The following is a 17,408-nucleotide window of genomic DNA, read 5'->3' on the forward strand; positions in this document are numbered from 1 at the left end:
TTTATTTGATGAGATCTTGAATTGGCATATCAATGCTTTAGGCATATAAAAATTATTTATTTCGAACCTTTAATTTTTAATAAATATGTCTAATATGGTGTGAAAATATATTAGATGATGTTTCGAGACCTTAATATTTGATAAGTATATCTGATACACTACCATTGAATTTTATTATGAAAATTTATTGGATGAAATTTTAAATCATTTGTAAGTAAATTTGGTATAGTATTTGATCAATATTATATATATATAAATATTTTGAATAAGATTTTACAATTTTAAAGTCCATCTAATATATTATTATTAAATTAATATTTTAAATAATTTTTTTTGGATGAGGTCTCGAATTTTTAATTTTTATTATCTCACATGAAAATATTTTTTTGAAAAGTATAATGTTTATAAAGTAATTAATGAGTATATCAAAGATTGTGATGCTAAAATGTAATTTCGAAAATTTTGAAGGGTCAAAACTCTTTGAGAAATAAAAAAATAATGAATATTTAATGAGGACCGAGTTAATGATAGCATAAACTCGGAGGCTGAGTCGCGTCCGACTCGGATATGGGTCGCGTTTGGGACGGGTGAATAGCCCTCGTCTTCCTCTTCTCCAAATCCGTGGTGCAGCAGCCGCCAACGCCGCCGCCTTCCTTGCCCTTCCCGTTCCTCAAACCCGCTCCATGGATTGCCCTCCAGCTTCCCCTCGAGGCCCAGCACCATCACCCCTCTCTTGCATGCCCTCGCTCCCTCTTCCTCTTCTTCCCTTCTCCCCGCTCGCTCAATCACTCCTTCGCCGTCTCCCCGCCCACATCCGCATGATGTCGTCGCAAGAATCCTCAAGAAATGATCTTTTCCGAAGCTTCGTTGAGCTCGTCAAGCGCTTTCCCGGGAATGCTTCTTGTTCTTCCCCTCCTTCTCCTGCTGCGCATGCTCTGGAAATCGGCGCTGGGCCTCGCTGGCCCCACCCCTTCGAATACGCCGCCATGATCGAGGCCTACGGTCGGACAGGCGACGCCGACGAGGCCCTCCGCCTCCTCCGCGATATGAAGGATTCCCCTTGCCGCCCCGACGTCGTATGCTACACCGCCGTCGTCGACAGCCTGGCTAGCTCGGGACGCGCCTCCGAGGCCCTGGAGGTCTTCGAGGAGATGGTGTCGTCCGACGTCGCCCCGGACACCGCCGCTTTCACGGTGCTGGTCAAGCTGTACGCTTGCTGCTTGATGCAGTTTGACGCCGCCTACGAGGTCGTCCGGTGGATGGTGACGTGCGGCTGCGCGCCCGACGTGGTCACGTACTCCACGCTCATCGCCGGGTTGTGCTGGGCCGGGAGGGTCGAGGAGGCGTTGGGCGTCCTGGACCAGATGCTGGAGGAAGAATGCCGGCCAAACGTCTATACTTACACTCCGATAGTTCATGCGTACTGCAGCCGCGGCAAGGTAGAAGAAGCGAAGCGATTACTGAACACCATGGAGGTTGTCGGATGCCCTCCCAACGCTGTCGCCTACAACGTTTTGATAGAAGCCCTTTGCAAGACTGGGGCCTTCAAAGAGGTCGAGAAGCTCATAAAAGATAGTTCTTTGAAGGGTTGGGAGCCTGATACGATCACATACAGTATATATATGGATGGCCTCTCTAAACTGGGGAGAACTGACAAGTCATTTGAGCAATTAGAAGTAATGCGTGAGAAAGGATTGTGTCCCAATGCTGTGACTTTGAATATCCTTCTTGATGGCCTCTGTCGCAGTTCGAAGGCTTGGGAGGCTAAATGCCTGTTGGAGCAGAGTGCCAAATTGGAGTGGAATCCTAGTGTTGTTAACTACAACACTGTGATGAGTAGACTTTCTGATGTTGGGAGATGGCCTGCTGTTCTCAAGCTGTTTGCTGATATGCATAAGAAGGGCATTTCTGCTAACAGTTGGACATGTAGCATTGTGATTCACAGCCTTTGTAAAGCAGGGAAGCTTCGTTTAGCAGAGTCCATCTTTGATAGCAAAGGCTTTGTTGCTAATGTAATGAGTTATACTACTCTTATTCATTATTGCTATTTGTCAGGCAGGATACATGATGTTCACCTTTTATATCACAAAATGGCAGAGGAGAACATCGCTCCAAGTTGGATAACCTATTGTGTAATGATTAGTTGTCTCTGTAGAGAAAAAAGATATTTGGAGGCTATTGGCTGTTTCTATCGATCCCTTAGGGATGGATACTCACCAGATCTAGTTGCACATTTGATGTATGAGCTGGTCAGTGGTGGAAAACTGAAGGAAATTCTAAATCTATTAGAATGGATATCTAGACAGGGAACGATTGTAGATGTGTGTATATTTCAGAGGTTGATCAAGGCATTTTGTAGGGCTGGTTCTTGTAAAAGTGCAAAAATATACGATGTCTATTATATACTTGACAGAATGCTTCAGATCAGATAAATGTTCTCAACATGTTGCATCTGCTCAACATTAACGGTGGGGACTATTTACCTACAAAAGGTGACCTTATTTTCTTTTAGTTCATTGGCATTTTTTTCTTTTCGTACAGATCTTGTTCTTTTCTTTTTTGTAAATTTTTTAATGTTGACTAGCTTAGTTGTACGCGTCTTGTAAGCATAATATGTCTTTGATATGTATATATGTTTGTTGAAACCTTCTCTTTTGCATTTGTTTATGGGTTAGTGACCATCAAAATGAAAATGAAACTTAACAGTATAAAGTGATCATATTCATACGTGAGAGATACATCAACTAAACTGTGATTGAGCATATGTGCACCTATCATGATTGAGTCAGGACATGTCTTGCTTGGCTTGCGATTAATTTCAAGCTGTGTTTCATAGTTCAGATTTATTTGGTTGACATCAAGGTCAGCTCGAGTTGTTTGTGAATGGCTTTGTTCCATTAGCAGATACCAACACTTGTACACTGAATCATACTGCTTGTTTCTATCTGTATTATTTCTGTTCTCCTCTTATAGTTTATCTGAGGCCTGCCACTTTCGAAGTTTTAGACTGTTAGCAGTAGTGTAGTGTACTTCTTAAACCTATTTTTTCATCATTCATGAGTAGAACATTGGCACTGCACTCTACTAAGTGTTAGAGAACGAACTGTTAGACCAGTTGTTTCTAGGAACTGAATTTAGGATTCTTAGCAACTGTTTTCAGTGAGAACTAGTGAATTTAGTGGTCTTTATTTCATGAGACTTAAAATAATGTTAAAGAATGGTACACAACTGATCAGACTGATACTTACTAGCCAAATTTTTCGATCCAGCCAAGCACCATTTTGAAACCAAAAAGCTCAGTACCACTTGATATATATCTTTTTCAGTGAAATCAGGTAGTACATATCGAATAGTGCTCTCCCAGTATCTCAGAATCTTAGCGGTTCAATTGATTGCCGAAATCAGATGCCTCAAATTTCGGTTAAAGAATATACCAAGTTTAGCAAGTCCCTCCTTGATCTTATTGTCTTACAAGTTGAAACTTTGCACAGATGCCTCAAATTTGCTTAATCTTTCTTCCTAATTGATGAAGCTTTGCATAGATTTCTGTAGCATGCTATTTTGTTTATTAGTAATATATAAGTGTCAAAGCATGAGGAACCCATGGTTTTGAATCTTTTGATTCAACTGATCTATCCTTGGTGTGGTCCTGCTTGATTTTATTGAACAAGTGAAATCTGTCTCTTTATGCTTTTTCAACTTTGACTGGTTTCATATGAAGCTAGAAAAACTAGTTACCATGAAGTTAGCAAGGTCATCTGTCCAGCATAGACTTGCAAATCAAGTATATTCAGGGACTGGCTTACCCATGTAACTTGCATCACAACAGTGCATATGCATGTATCATTTCCAATGTTGCATCAGTTCTCGATGATGAAAACTGTTGTGAGCATCACTACTCTGGTTTTTAAATTCAAAGTAGAAAATGTTTCTTGCGTGGTATCTGATATACGTTTTATTAAGTTTTGTAGGTTGTACGGGATTACGGAATTTGGGGATCATGGCCCTGCTCAGATCCAGCGGATGAAATTAATCCACCAATTTACTCTGGTCACCCAGGTCCTCCAAGTGAGTTCCATAAATTGCATGATTGCTGTTATGTTCTTGATTCAGTTCAGCCTCAAAACACTTCAAGGTTTCATTTAAATGCAATTGCTTAATCTTGGAGTAGGATAATCACAAAAGGCCTTCTGTGAAGCCATTGGCGGACTTGCAGATGAGATGGATGGTGGCAAACAAAATGCTTTTGTTGTCAACCTTGATCTTCCTAGTGTTCCTTATCGATAAAACTCAAAAGTTTAGGCTTCGGCTACCAGATGGAATTCCTGATCAAATGCAATACCTATGTACCTCAACGAATAGGCGAGGAACAATTCGGTTTACATTAGTTTGAAAGGTTCCGAAGCTATTGGAAGCTAATGCTTTAGATCATGCACAAAAAGCCTAAAACCATGCAGTCATGCATTCACCTGCAAGATGATGATCATGAATCTTGCCAAGTGATATTTGAAGACTCTGATACTGCCTTCATCCTGTAACCATTGACACAGCCAGTGATGCCAGATCGAGTAGGTTATGCATGGGTGCATAGTTGTGTAACATTAACATTTGCCTGCTCGTAGTAGATGGACACAAGAACAGCTGAAGCAGCTCTTTACCTGTACCCATGTGTGCTTATACCTTTTGTTCTATCATCTATGTTACTACACAACCTTATCTTCTATGTATGATTTGTGGATTAACTTGTCATCTTGCCTTTTTCACTCGTGACAACTCTGTGCTGCCTTTCTAGTTGTGATTAAAATTATATCAAATATTAATATCTGCTGCATAATTCTTTTAAAATGTTCTTCATGAGAAATGAAACATAAGAGGGATAAAAGAGAATTGGCATGTCTTAGGGTTCCTAATTGCAACTGATAAGAAAAGTATTTTTTTTCAAATTATTAACACATAATTATATTATTATATTTAATGTCAGTGTAGAGCGATTATTTTATTGAGGCATTCGATTGATTAGTAATTATATAAGTAATAAATCTAATGTTTGGGTTCATATGAGAACATATGTTATATTTAATAAAATAAATATTTATTTAATAAAAAATAATAGAGCACCTAAATTTGTCTGTTCTGTGACGTATCCTTACGGTTACGTTAGTGGTGTCTTCGGCGCCGGGCCGGCGTGGGAGATCGTTCGTGTCTGCATTCGCGACAGGTGTTGGAGGCAACGGTGACCTAATGGAGTGTGATCGCCACGCGGTGGCGGTGACCCTTCTCGCATTGCTGGTCTCTCTCAAGGGCCAGGGTCTGTTTTATCAGTGAAATCCGACCGTCCAATCTCCTATATATTTATACGACCGCCTTAGAGCGACTTCGAATTATATACTCTGTTTGTTGCCGATCTCCTGGGGTCCCGCCAGTTCCCAATTCGGGATCGAATTCCTTTGCGTCCTCTTTCCTTTCGTCGTCGATCCGTCGATTGATCGAGGATTCCTGCGGCCGAGATGTCGGAGAAGTTCTCGCCGGCGCTGCGCCTCGCGGATCTCAACGATTTCATCGCGCCATCGCAGGACTGCATCGTCTCGCTCAAGGCCATCAAGTCCAAGCACGACAAAGCTGAGGTATCCCCTCCTTCCTTCTTGGGGGTCGGGAGATTCATCGAATTGGTTACAAATGAATTATTATTCCTGTTCTTTATCTTTGATTTCTCCTTTCTTTCTTGATGCTATGTATCTATCCATGTGGATGGTGGGTTGTGGTTTTTCGTTTGTGATCGATATCCTTTGCTTTCGAGAGTCAGGAAACTCTTCTTAGAAGGGATTTGTTTTAAAGAGCACGCCCGCTGGATTGGTGGAAATAAAATAATTTTGCGATGTTTTTACTTCTGGTTGAATGGTAAAATCGATAAAATTAGGGTCCGAATTGGGACATTTTATCGGACGGGGATGGGACGAATTTGTAGATAGACCCACCTCAAAACAATTGGGGTTCATACTACTGTATTGTAATAATGGCCTTGAGGAGAAAGAGAAGGGAGTAGACTGTTTGGCGTCCAAGCCAGCTCAAAACAAGAACCGACATCCCCTTTTGGGACCCCAGATCCATGGTTTGAGCACACCATGTGGATGTGTCTGGGAAACCCTCTACGGTGTTTGGCCAGGGTTGACAGATTTAAAGCTATTTATGAGTTATTTGGGCTTCTTATTGTAAGATCAATAATAGAATTTATATAGGATTCTTGGGCAATAGTAACCATATGTGTGTGTGTGTGTGTGTGTTGTGCGTGTGTATGTAACTTGATAGAATGTTCCTTGCCCTGTTTTCAGATTGAATTTCTTATTTTCTGCAAAAGATTAAAAAATATTAATTAATTTGAGCCCTCTTTTGTTCTTCCTTGGGAATCTTTTGTCCTCAAATTGGAGAATTTGATAGGAGTGTCATATCTATTACAATTTTTATTTTGTTCCATTAAAAACAATCTATCTACCTTAATAATCCATAAGATTGATTGTCAGATAAGCTAAAACTATATGCATGTTTTTTTTTCCTTACCGTACAACAAGCTTAATGGTGGATAAATGTTGCTTTTCCACTGTGCTAGTATTTGTGAATGTGATACAAAAAATGCAATCAATATCTTTGTCGGTAGTTAATCTTTTCTTACCTTGGCCTTCTATGAGACCCCATCATCAAGTTAGAATCAGAAAAATGTTCTACTACAAAGTTTTCCTAAGTGTTTTATCTTTCGATATTGAAATCATTTTGAAAACACAGCAAAGTTCTAGAAAATTTCGTGTCAACATGGACGACCAACACTTCATACAATACAATGCCGATGCTTACTAGTTCTTCATCTATATCCTTTTATTTTATTTTTTATTTAGTTTTTGTTTGCCTTCTTGTTTGCAGAACCAGGAAAAGGTCAGATCACCTAGCCAACCATTGCAGACAGAAGCTGTTAAAATTTCTCTAAAGGACTGTCTGGCATGCAGGTACTAGTATTGCAATCATTTTAAATATGATATCATTATCGCCTGATGTGTTGCAGGAACAAAAGAAAGCAACATGACACACAAATACTTCTCTTTTTAGTCATTATATGATCCGTCTCATTTTGTTTTGTTCAGTTAATCAGTCAGAAACAAGGTTCCGGTTGATTTTTCTTTTCAAGTGCTTCAATAAAAAAAATATAAATATAAGAGAAACTAAAAATATGAAGAGGACAAACACTAGATACCCACCATGAGTCATGTTGTATAGTCTAGTTCCTTAAGGTGGACTAATAACACTGGAAAAAGCTAAAACAGCTGATGGGAAAACCATGGTCATCAGCTAGAGCTCCACCTCATCGATTATGTTCAAGTATGTTGATCACAAGCACGGAATACGTTGAGGGTCATGCAGTTTCTTACAACCATAGACATAATCATTGAAGATCATGCAGTTTAAACCATGTACTTCATCTTGTCAATGCCATATCTTAAGGTGATCATCTAATAAGGGTTCAAATGAGTACATAAACAACTAGACATACCTGATGGATTGTGGCAAGAAAGCATTTCAAGAATACACTATGCTGAAGGATATTTGTTAAATAAGAACAATTTATATAATTTCTCATTTCATGGATAAAATGTTTTGGATATAGTTTCTGCTGCTTAAAGAAAACTAAATATTTGGGATTCAATTTTCTCATCATGCTTGTGAAACTTATTGTGGAATAGTAGGAATATAGGATTATCATTGCTTCCAATAGATGCCATGTAGACCAAGAAGCTTAGTATAAGTCTGATTTATGATGACTAAGAATGGTACTTATAATTTTAATTCTCAGTATTCTGAGAATTTTCTTCTTAAGGTTTTGTTCTTGAATTATGTTTATTACAGTTTGAATTAACAATTCCAAATTCTTGTAAGTAATCATAAGTTCATCATGTAGAATAGCAGTGGTTTATTGTTTTTTCTTACTTCATAATTCATATTATTTTTCAGTGGTTGCATAACTTCTGCCGAGACCATTATGCTTGAGAAGCAAAGTCTGGATGAATTTTTAGCTCACATCAATTATGGGGATACTGTTGTTGTTTCCATCTCCCCCCAATCAAGAACATCATTAGCAGCTTATTTTGATCTCTCTCCATCCCAGGTGCTGATATTATTCAATGCATTTATTCTTCATTTATTCTCCAGGCATCTATAGAGTAGTGAGTGATACTTTGAGTCAGGGTTCTAAATACTGATCTAATACTGGTTTCTATATTTTGTTGGACAAGTATGGTGGTAATATACCGGACTATATACCAAACTATACTACTTGGTATTGTTAAAAAATAAAAAAAATTGATACCAACTGATATTTGAAACCATGCTTTGAGTATCTTTTTTCTTTACTCTTAACATCTAAATTTATGCTTCAGATATGCCAAGAAGGGGCCAATCTAAGTACAAGAATTAGTGTCAGTAAACTGCATTCTCGAGATTTTTAGGCTAATCCTTAGCCCAAGTTGCTCACAATCACTTTTTACCTCTTTAACCTGCCCGATCCTGCACATTAAAAAAATAAAGCATCTTGATATAATTAATGTGCTCTTTCCATTTAGAAAAGTAACATATTAACAATGTCCCTTATGTACTTCACTTAGCAAAGAATATGGATGTTTAATTTGTTGCATCTCCACAGGACTTGGATTTTATTGCATTAAGCAAGCATGTCATTGTATTTCTTGTCCTTTTATATCTGCGTTTCTTTCTTTGCAAGTCTGTCTGGAGCATAATTAAAGAATTAAAAAGACTCTTAGTGGAGAAATGCACTTCCTGTATTTGTATTATATATTTTTTGAGAACTAGAAATCTCAAATTTTAACTGTGCCTACAGCTGCGGTCTTGTTCTCTCATTCACTTCTTTGTGTTAGAGATGTTAGATTAGCTACCATTTCAGCATGGAGTTCTCCTACAGTTTTTCTCTTAGTGCTGACCTACTTTTATTGGTTTTGTAATCTCACTCTAGAATCTTTGTCAAATATATATATATACATATATATTTTTTTTTTTTTTCTTTTATTTCTTTTTTACATGTAAGAGAGGTTGACAAATGGAGACACACATTTACTGGTTTGTTCTTCTTATTGAAGAGCAATTTGAGAGCTAATTACAAATTACCTCTTGTAGTTAGCCATATTTAGCATTTTGATCTCTATACTTAAAAAAGTTATATTGGCATCCATATAGTTACGAAAGTAAAACATTTAACCCCGTTTTTCCTGATGTCGTCGAGTCTACTGACGGAAGATACCGTATGTGTTGTCATGTGCAGAAATGACACTAAAAGGGGGATAAAAAGATAACTTTGTTATCCTCACTGTCCAAAAGATACTAATTTCACATAATGGTAACTTATGTGAAAGCTTTGGTATCCTCCCGCCGGCTTCATCCTCTCCTTCAACACCATGGTCACTAGACTGCCAGACGTGGCCTACACGGTGCTACACAACGCCTTTGGGGCTGCCACCACGGGCCTACCACGGGTGCCTGGGGTGTCCATCTTCGACACCTGCTACAGCCTTCTCGGGTACCAGAGCGTGTGTGTGCTGATGTTGTCATTCTACTTCGTCAGTGACACGATACTGACGTTTCCTACTCGGAACCTTTTGATTCCGGTGGACAACATGGCTTTGTCGAAAGCTTTTGGCCCTCTCTTTGCTTTCAGGGATTCCTCCCTTTGTTCAGTGCCACCACTCCTTGCCCCTCTCGGTGGGCCTCTCACCCATGGAGGCAACCTAGAGGAGGAGCATGAACTAGACTCGTCAATGACAAAAAGGAAACAACCGATCGAGTTACTCCATGTTTAGTTAAAGGCATCAACACCAAGATGCCATCATCACATCCACTGCTTGGGCCCTCCTGCAAACTTGTAGCTTTTATTCAAGCAAGAGAACCATATAGAGTAACATGAGATGGTTTAGTTCCTCTTGTAGTTGCAGAGTCTGCAAGAAGTAATTAGCTCTGCTTTCTCTACTTGCTGCTTCGAAGCCACTCAATATATACATTATATTGTGGCCTGCGTTCATGCAAGATAATATACTACGTAGTCTCCACTATTCATTTCTATAGCTTATAGAAGTACTTGGCAAGTGTTGGGTCCGAAGCCGACGAATCCATTGGCAGCATCAAAGGTTATCTGAATCCCCTCTTGTTGGATGTTGCCCATGATGGAGAGGGCCGACGAGGATGGTGCAAATGCGAAGCAGAACATCACCATGTCGTCCACCGAAATAAAAAAGTTTTGGGCGGGAAGCATCAATATCGTGTCGCCGACGAAGTAGAATGACGTCGTCGGCACACGCACACTTTGGTACCCGAGAAGGTTGTAGCAGGTGTCGAAGATGGACACCTCGGGCGCTCGTGGTAGGCCCATAGTGGCTACCCCAAAGGCATCGCACAGCGCCGCGTAGGCCGTGTGTGGTAGTTTGGTGATCGCGATGTCAAAGAGGAGGACGAAGTCAGAGGGAGCATAGCGAAGTTTTCACATAATTTACCCTTATGTGAAATTAATATCCTTTGGACGGTGAGGATAGCAAAATTACCTTTTTTATCCCTCTTTTTACCATATTTGCACGTGGTAGCACGTGCGTAATCTTCTATCAGTAGAGTTGACGACGTGAGAAGAAACGGTGTCAAATGTTTTACTTTTAAAACTATAGGGATGCCAATATAGCTTTTTAAAGTGTAGATACCTCGATGCTAAAGATAGCTAACTACAGGGGGTAATCTATAATTAGCTCGCGAGCTTAAAGATTTTATCTATGTTGCATTTCTAATGTGCCATATTTTGTTTGGGTTTAAATTGAAGAGGAAATGAGAGCAAACTTTATCTTGTTGTCGTTCTGGAGTTAGGGCTTCTACATCCCTGATTTTTGTAGCATTTCTGTTTTGTATGTCTGTTTTTCTGCTGCAAGATCATGCTTACATTTTATTTAATCTTGTTATTATTTTTTGGAAAGTGTTAAGTCCTTTGACAAGAAAATGTTTTTCTTATTTGAAGAAGACTAAAGTATTAGTATCAAAAAAGTGGAAGCAAATTGTAAATGCTCCAAATTCTTCACTGGCTTTAGTTTCTTCTTTTTTATTTGATCCCTGAACATGAAGAAGGGGGCACTACCAGGGACAATAGCCTGCCTTACATTGAATGCTTTATTTTGTGAAATTATACTGAGAAATGAAGGATATAGATAGCGAGTCTTTTTTCCTTTCTTTTGTTTTCTTTTATCAATCTTGATAAGTTTATAATATATGTAGGCACAAATTTGCTTATTACTGGTGAGGAACTTGAGGCTTTTGTCTAGCATCTCCTTGATGTGGACTTTGTCCTCCATCATTATTATGTTTATTTTAAAGAAGAAAACTGCTTACCTGGTCAAATAGATCCTGCATTGTGTTTGTACCTGTCTTCTTTACTTCTACTTCCTCTTCTTGTCATAAAAAGAATAGAGAAAACGGCAACTTTTGAGAAAGAAATATTATTAACCAGCAGCTGTACTGCATGTGATTTATTGTAGTGGACATTTACTCAAGGATATTACATCATCTTCTCTTAAAATTCAGGTCATATTTCCCTTTTCTTCTGTGGTAGTGGCATGTCTCTTTCATTTGTGATATACAGGCATATGTAATTCTTTATGTGATTTCAGGTTCTCAGGAAAGTAACCACTTTGTTCAAATCTTTGGGAGCAAAAGCTGTTTATGATACTAGTTGCAGTCGAGATTTGTCTCTCATCGAGTCATGTAATGAGTTTATATTGCGGTACCAACAGCATGGACAAAGTTTCCCCATGCTTTCATCTGCCTGTCCAGGTAAATTCTACATAAAGATACTTGTCATGAACAATTATGAACTGAACACTCATATCATGTTAGTCAAACTTCTTTATTTCGTTGTTTGTTGTATTCTTGGATACAATGTGTTGTGACTTGATTTTTATTCATAATTTGTGCAAGACCTTAATTCTATAGCTCCAAATGTTATGCTATCTTTTAAACCAAAATTTGGGAAATACAAATTTAAATATTGTGAAATTTCTTTTGCAATCTAATTTTTTTGTATCTATGTTAGAACAAGATTGCTATTTTACAGAGAATTAATATTGTGAAAAATTTGCATTTATTCTAGAATATAACTATAACATCTGTTTTTTTTCTTTATTTTGTGAATAGTTGTGTAAGACTACAGCGTCATAGCAGGATAAAGCCAGTTATGCTCTCTGCTATTACATTATATTACTGTTGAGGTTGCTATTCTTAATGTTTGTTGCATATATGTTAAATAATTTTTTAATACAGGTTGGATCTGCTATGCTGAAAAGACACTTGGATCATACATCTTGCCATATATTTCACATGTGAAGAGCCCACAACAAACTATTGGAGCTGCTATCAAGCATCACATTGTGCAAAAATTTGGCCTTAAGTAAGCTTTTCTTTTATGTGCTCATATGACAATCAACATGCTTATACATGAAACTTCAAGTTGTTGTAAATGGAACTTTTCTTTTTGTGAAATATCTAGAGTTTGTTAATTGGAGGGAAATAGATCCACCTTATTTGCTGCATGATTTAAGTTCAACTATGGAATAATCTACCAATTATTTTATTTGAGCTTGGTGTTTTATGTGTTAGAGGAAGTTGGGCATGCATTACTTGATTGGCAATCAGTCGCTTAGAAGAGTATAATTTCTGATTGATACACAGCATATTTGAACTTATAAGTTATAAAGACTTGCTTTTTCACTTTATTCAATTATCCTCATGCCCTTTCAACAAAGTGCAATCATCTTTTTTATCTGTTAAAAAATTGCTATATCTTATAAGAACCTATTTTACTTTGCACCTTATCCAACTACATTGACTCCATGAGAATGTTTCATGGAAGCTTGTTCATGTTAAAATGTTATCTGACTTTATGTTAATGAAATCTTTCTTGGCTACACATACTAAGATATCATTCAACTATTTATGAATGTCCTGTAGGCTGGATAATGTATACCATGTCACAGTGATGCCTTGTTATGATAAAAAACTTGAAGCTGCCAGGGATGATTTTTCCTTTCCAATAGAAGAGGGAGAAAATGGTCGACCCAACTCAGTCATGAGGATACCAGAGGTGGATTCAGTTTTGACAACCGGAGAAGTTTTAGACTTGATACAGGTTGGAATACTCCTCTGTATCATCACATATTAATTATGTATTTTTTTCATCAAATCAGTCATTGAGGTTCTTATAACCTTTTACATACAACTGCAGTCAAAATCTATTGATTTCAAGGCTTTGAAAGAAGCTCCTCTAGATAGCATGTAAGAATCCTATCCTTTCTCATTGCTCTTGATGCCCATTATTGTTCTTGAATGTGTAAAATACTCATGGATGTGTGTGCATCTAATACCTTTATGTGGCTTTTGAAGACTGAGCTAACCTGATTGGGCTATTTTTCACCAGTTACATGTTTTAGAGTCTTAATATTAAATGTATGAATGGTTATTATTTTCGTGTCAGCTTGGTAGATGCTATTAGTGTACCATTATGTGCATCAGGTTAACCAATGTTGATAAAAAAGGGCATCTTTTTGGGGTCTCTGGTGGTTCTGGAGGATATGCAGAGACAGTATTTTGCCATGCTGCTAAAAAACTATTTGGAAAAGAAATTCAAAGACCAATTGAGTTCATACATATCCGCAATTCAGATTTTCGAGAAGTGACATTAGAGGTATGTTTTAAGCTCTCTCTCCTTCTAACTTGTTTTAATTTTATGAAAGCTTTCATTTGTAATATTCTGTTATGTGTTATTCTTCAGGTGGATGGCAAAACAGTCTTGAAATTTGCACTTTGTTATGGATTCCGAAATCTGCAGAACATTGTAAGGAAAATTAAAATGGGAAAGTGTGACTATCATTTTATTGAGGTTATGGCATGTCCTTCAGGTATGTTCCATTTGGTGTTAGCTGCAGATTTTTGCTCAAGTGAAAATTTGATTGACAGGCTTAACCATGTGTAATTTCTCATGATCAGGCTGTTTGAATGGGGGAGGTCAAATAAAACCAAGGACTGGTCAATCTACCAAAGATCTTATCCAGCAATTAGAAATTTTGTATATGCAAGATGTGAGTTCTCTCGTGAATATCTTTTATGATTTTGAACGATGTACACTTTTTATCATGATATGACAAGGCTAGACTGATTTGCATGTGTTATTAGGACATTTTTGCATCTTGTTTCCTCATCTTAGAAAATTTTGTTTTTATGTTTTATGCAGTCCCAATTATATCAATATTTCCTCATAACATTGACATGCCAGCATAGTACATGTTATTCGGCACAGTCCTGTGCCAAGTGATACAAACTAAGCACAATGAAAAGGAGCGTTACTCTGGAACCATTAATCAGCATCCTTGCACCACCTCGGTGATATACCTAGGCATATTGCCTGAGAGTTGCATTGGCCTATAAGCAACATATTACAGGAAATTGTGAGATCTTAAAGATACTAATGCCTCAGCCAGTCTCCAGACATTTTGCTAAAGCAAGGTCTGCATTAATCATCATATACATCTCACGTTCTCAAATGTGATTTTCTGATATACATGCTAAAGGACAACATTGTATGTCACAGAAAATATGCAATTGGTTTCGTGAGGATCAAAGTATAATGCATTTAAATGACATTATTTATCATCTTATCATGTCATATATCTTGTCCATCTTGATTCAATCTTTTACTAAGGATTTATCCCAGGAGTTACGTCTAAATATGACTCTTAGACTCTGACAAAATATGGTCTAAAGTTTATGTCTAGTATGGTCTTAAATACATTCAGCACGAGGAATTCTGCAGGGTTATGCTCGTAGAATTAAAATTCGATCAGTACATTGTATCGTATATGAATTCAGGTAAGATCAAACTGTGTTTTAGAATGTAATTGTGCCTCTCTCAACTCTACATGTATACTCTGGACTTATACCTGATCCTTGTCTTAATGTGTCTTGGTCCGATGTCTGGTCTTTAAAAACCTTGATGACATTGGTGTAAAGGCCAAAGCTATGTAGTTTTAGCTGGTTAGTCGGAAGACATTTGTGACATCACATGCAATCTGTACTAAACATGCATTTCTTTAGGTCCTCCACTGACTTCAATTTCTGTGGCTTGATGATAGTTTCACTCATTTTCCCAGAACTCTTGAAAGAAAGTCTTTTAATATCAATTGTGCTGTTGGCCAACCTACTGAGAAGCAGAGTAATTGGAATTCTGTTTAAATGTGTCTACATAATCTCACATATCTTTAAAAGCCTGCAAGTTGTTGAGGTGCTATGCTTCATTTATGACATAATTCCTTGTTCACTGACACAGGTAGAACTTGCAGACCCATTTGATAATCCAGTTGTGCAGAGATTGTATGATGAGTGGCTCGGACAACCTGGTTCCGAGAAGGCGAAAAGGTTCTTGCACACGGAATATCATCCATTGGTGAAAAGTACTGCTTCTCAGCTGCACAATTGGTGATATCTCCCTATATTTTTATGGGTTCTTCTTACTACACTTACTGTGCATCACATGTTGAGCCGTAAATCTGATTAAAATTATAATGTTTGCATACTTGTAAAATGATCTTCTGTAATGTAGTGTGTTCTTTTTTGTAAAATATGCTTCTAAAGAAGCTTCTTGTTAAACTGAAGCATGTTCCACACCCAATTTTGATCTTCATTATGTTTGCGCTACACGGGTGTACATTTACAGCTAGTCCCTTCCCAGGGATTCTGCAATTTGTTTCCATATTCATTGCTGGGTTCATGTCTTACTTACGTAATTAGCTATTCATATTATTTTGTTCCTTGCACAAGTTGGCAGGTAGGTAAACCTAATAATGATTCTCTCATTGATGCAAGATGAACAGGAACATGGTGATAGATCACGTTTTCTTCGTTTGCTAATTTGGCTGCCGCAGCAACTTTCCTGTTCGGTTCATACCTCTTCTCCAAGTAGTAATGCAGGAGAAAGTTGAGGTAGCTCGTTGCGTCTCTTAGGCCTCTTTCTCTTCTTTCTTCTAGTCGAATGATACACTAGATTAACGACTTAGAAAATTGATAGTAACAAAAAGAGTCATCTCAATTACCTTTTGGTTACTTTTTCTTGCCTTTTGGTGAAACCAGCAACAGGCTCGCAGTCTTCTCAATTACCTACAGATAAGGGTCATCATTTCTACCCGGCGTGAGCGGTCTTATCTGACGTCCTTGTTGACTTTTTCTTGCCCGGTTGAAAAATTGATGCCAACTAAATCAAAAGTTCCATGCAAATTTTTTTCTAAAATTAATTGTTAAGACATAAAATTCGAGAAAGATATTATGCTCTAATTTTCCCACAAGTAAAAGAAAGAAAGAAAAATTTTAGGACAACTCCCCCATCGATGTCGGGATTCATACAAGAGACGCAATCTCGGTACGACGCAACCCAAAAAACACCCACATGTTGTTTTGCAGCTAAAAATGACGGTCAACGACCTAAAATTCCGAAAAGGACATAGGCAGAGCGGCGGGACCACGATATTGGCACACGAGACACGTGTCTTGATCTCCATGTCTCTAATTACTTGTTTCATCCGCCGGCGCCGTCGGATCCGCCCTTTCTGCCCACAAAGACAGTGCCTTCTTAATTACTCTTCCCAACACGCACTGCCCCGCTTCCGTCACACGTAATAAGAAGCACCCACTCACCCCTACCAGTCTACTTACTAACTACTTACCATCTCACTTACCAGCCCTGTAGCCATGCAGGCCGAGACCCGATGGAGCCCGCCTCAACATTCCTCCAATCAAGAGTCAGGTAACGCCCCAAGCACGAAACTTCGATGGAGCAGGAAACCGTTTACGTCCTCATTTCCCTTTCGCCCCGTCGCCCACGTATGTATATAAGTCAACTTATTAACTTCTTACCCCGTGAGGTACCCGCCACGGAGACCGGGACCAGGGGTGGAGCCCGTCTGAGCATTCCTCCAATAACGAGACAGGTAACTATCCGAACGCAGTACCGAGGGGCCGGCGAGCGTTTTCTCAATACATTTCCCTTTCGCCCCGTCTCCCGCACCCGCGTGGGGCCCCACCCGCCGTACGGCGAAACCCGCCATCTCGATCTTTCCGCGGGTGGTTTCTTCGCCGCTCGTGGCCGTCACGTAGGCAGGACGGGGGCGAGGGGGGTGTTTCCGTCAAGCCGCACACCGCATCCCGCATCGAGGTTATCCGAACACGTGTGGCACCCCACGTCGCCAGCCGTCCGTTGGGCCTTGGACGGCTCTGCCCCGTTCCTTTTCTCTCCGTGATTCCCGTGGATTGGTGGGGGCACCGGATCAAACAGTGGCGCCGCGGGG

The 17,408-nt window shown here is 38.9% G+C and overlaps 2 protein-coding genes across 3 annotated transcripts; both read left to right on the top strand.

Annotated features, from left to right (window-relative positions):
- The first annotated feature begins 551 nt into the window (after positions 1-551).
- LOC103980086 (pentatricopeptide repeat-containing protein At5g65560-like) lies at positions 552-4,763 on the top strand. The gene is made up of 3 exons (XM_018823971.2): positions 552-2,492; positions 3,972-4,068; positions 4,172-4,763. The coding sequence occupies exon 1, from the start codon at positions 684-686 to the stop codon at positions 2,430-2,432; it is 1,749 nt and encodes a 582-aa protein (XP_018679516.2). The 5' UTR covers positions 552-683; the 3' UTR covers positions 2,433-2,492; positions 3,972-4,068; positions 4,172-4,763.
- Positions 4,764-5,373: 610 nt separating this feature from the next.
- LOC135632661 (protein NAR1-like) lies at positions 5,374-15,765 on the top strand. Of its 2 annotated transcripts, XM_065141311.1 has the most exons (11): positions 5,375-5,624; positions 6,913-6,995; positions 7,996-8,149; positions 11,691-11,853; positions 12,340-12,466; positions 13,027-13,204; positions 13,301-13,350; positions 13,588-13,759; positions 13,847-13,973; positions 14,062-14,153; positions 15,398-15,765. In XM_065141311.1, exons 1-11 carry the CDS (start codon positions 5,508-5,510, stop codon positions 15,548-15,550), a joined length of 1,416 nt encoding a protein of 471 aa, XP_064997383.1. In that variant the 5' UTR covers positions 5,375-5,507; the 3' UTR covers positions 15,551-15,765. The 2 variants fall into 2 exon arrangements, with proteins under 2 accessions (XP_064997382.1, XP_064997383.1); XM_065141310.1 differs by having other exon boundaries at positions 5,374-5,624; positions 13,588-13,973.
- Positions 15,766-17,408: the final 1,643 nt, after the last annotated feature.

This window comes from Musa acuminata, chromosome BXJ3-3, assembly GCF_036884655.1.
Source record: "Musa acuminata AAA Group cultivar baxijiao chromosome BXJ3-3, Cavendish_Baxijiao_AAA, whole genome shotgun sequence".
Taxonomy (NCBI): Eukaryota; Viridiplantae; Streptophyta; class Magnoliopsida; order Zingiberales; family Musaceae; genus Musa; species Musa acuminata.

Excerpts from the sequence above, each read along its gene's own strand:
- LOC103980086 (XM_018823971.2), top strand. The coding sequence starts at position 684 with ATGGATTGCCCTCCAGCTTCCCCTCGAGGCCCAGCACCATCACCCCTC.
- LOC135632661 (XM_065141310.1), top strand. The coding sequence starts at position 5,508 with ATGTCGGAGAAGTTCTCGCCGGCGCTGCGCCTCGCGGATCTCAACGAT. Across the intron at positions 13,205-13,300 it reads AAGTTTTAGACTTGATACAG|TCAAAATCTATTGATTTCAA; the intron begins GTTGGAATACTC and ends ATACAACTGCAG. Across the intron at positions 13,351-13,587 it reads GAAGCTCCTCTAGATAGCAT|GTTAACCAATGTTGATAAAA; the intron begins GTAAGAATCCTA and ends TATGTGCATCAG.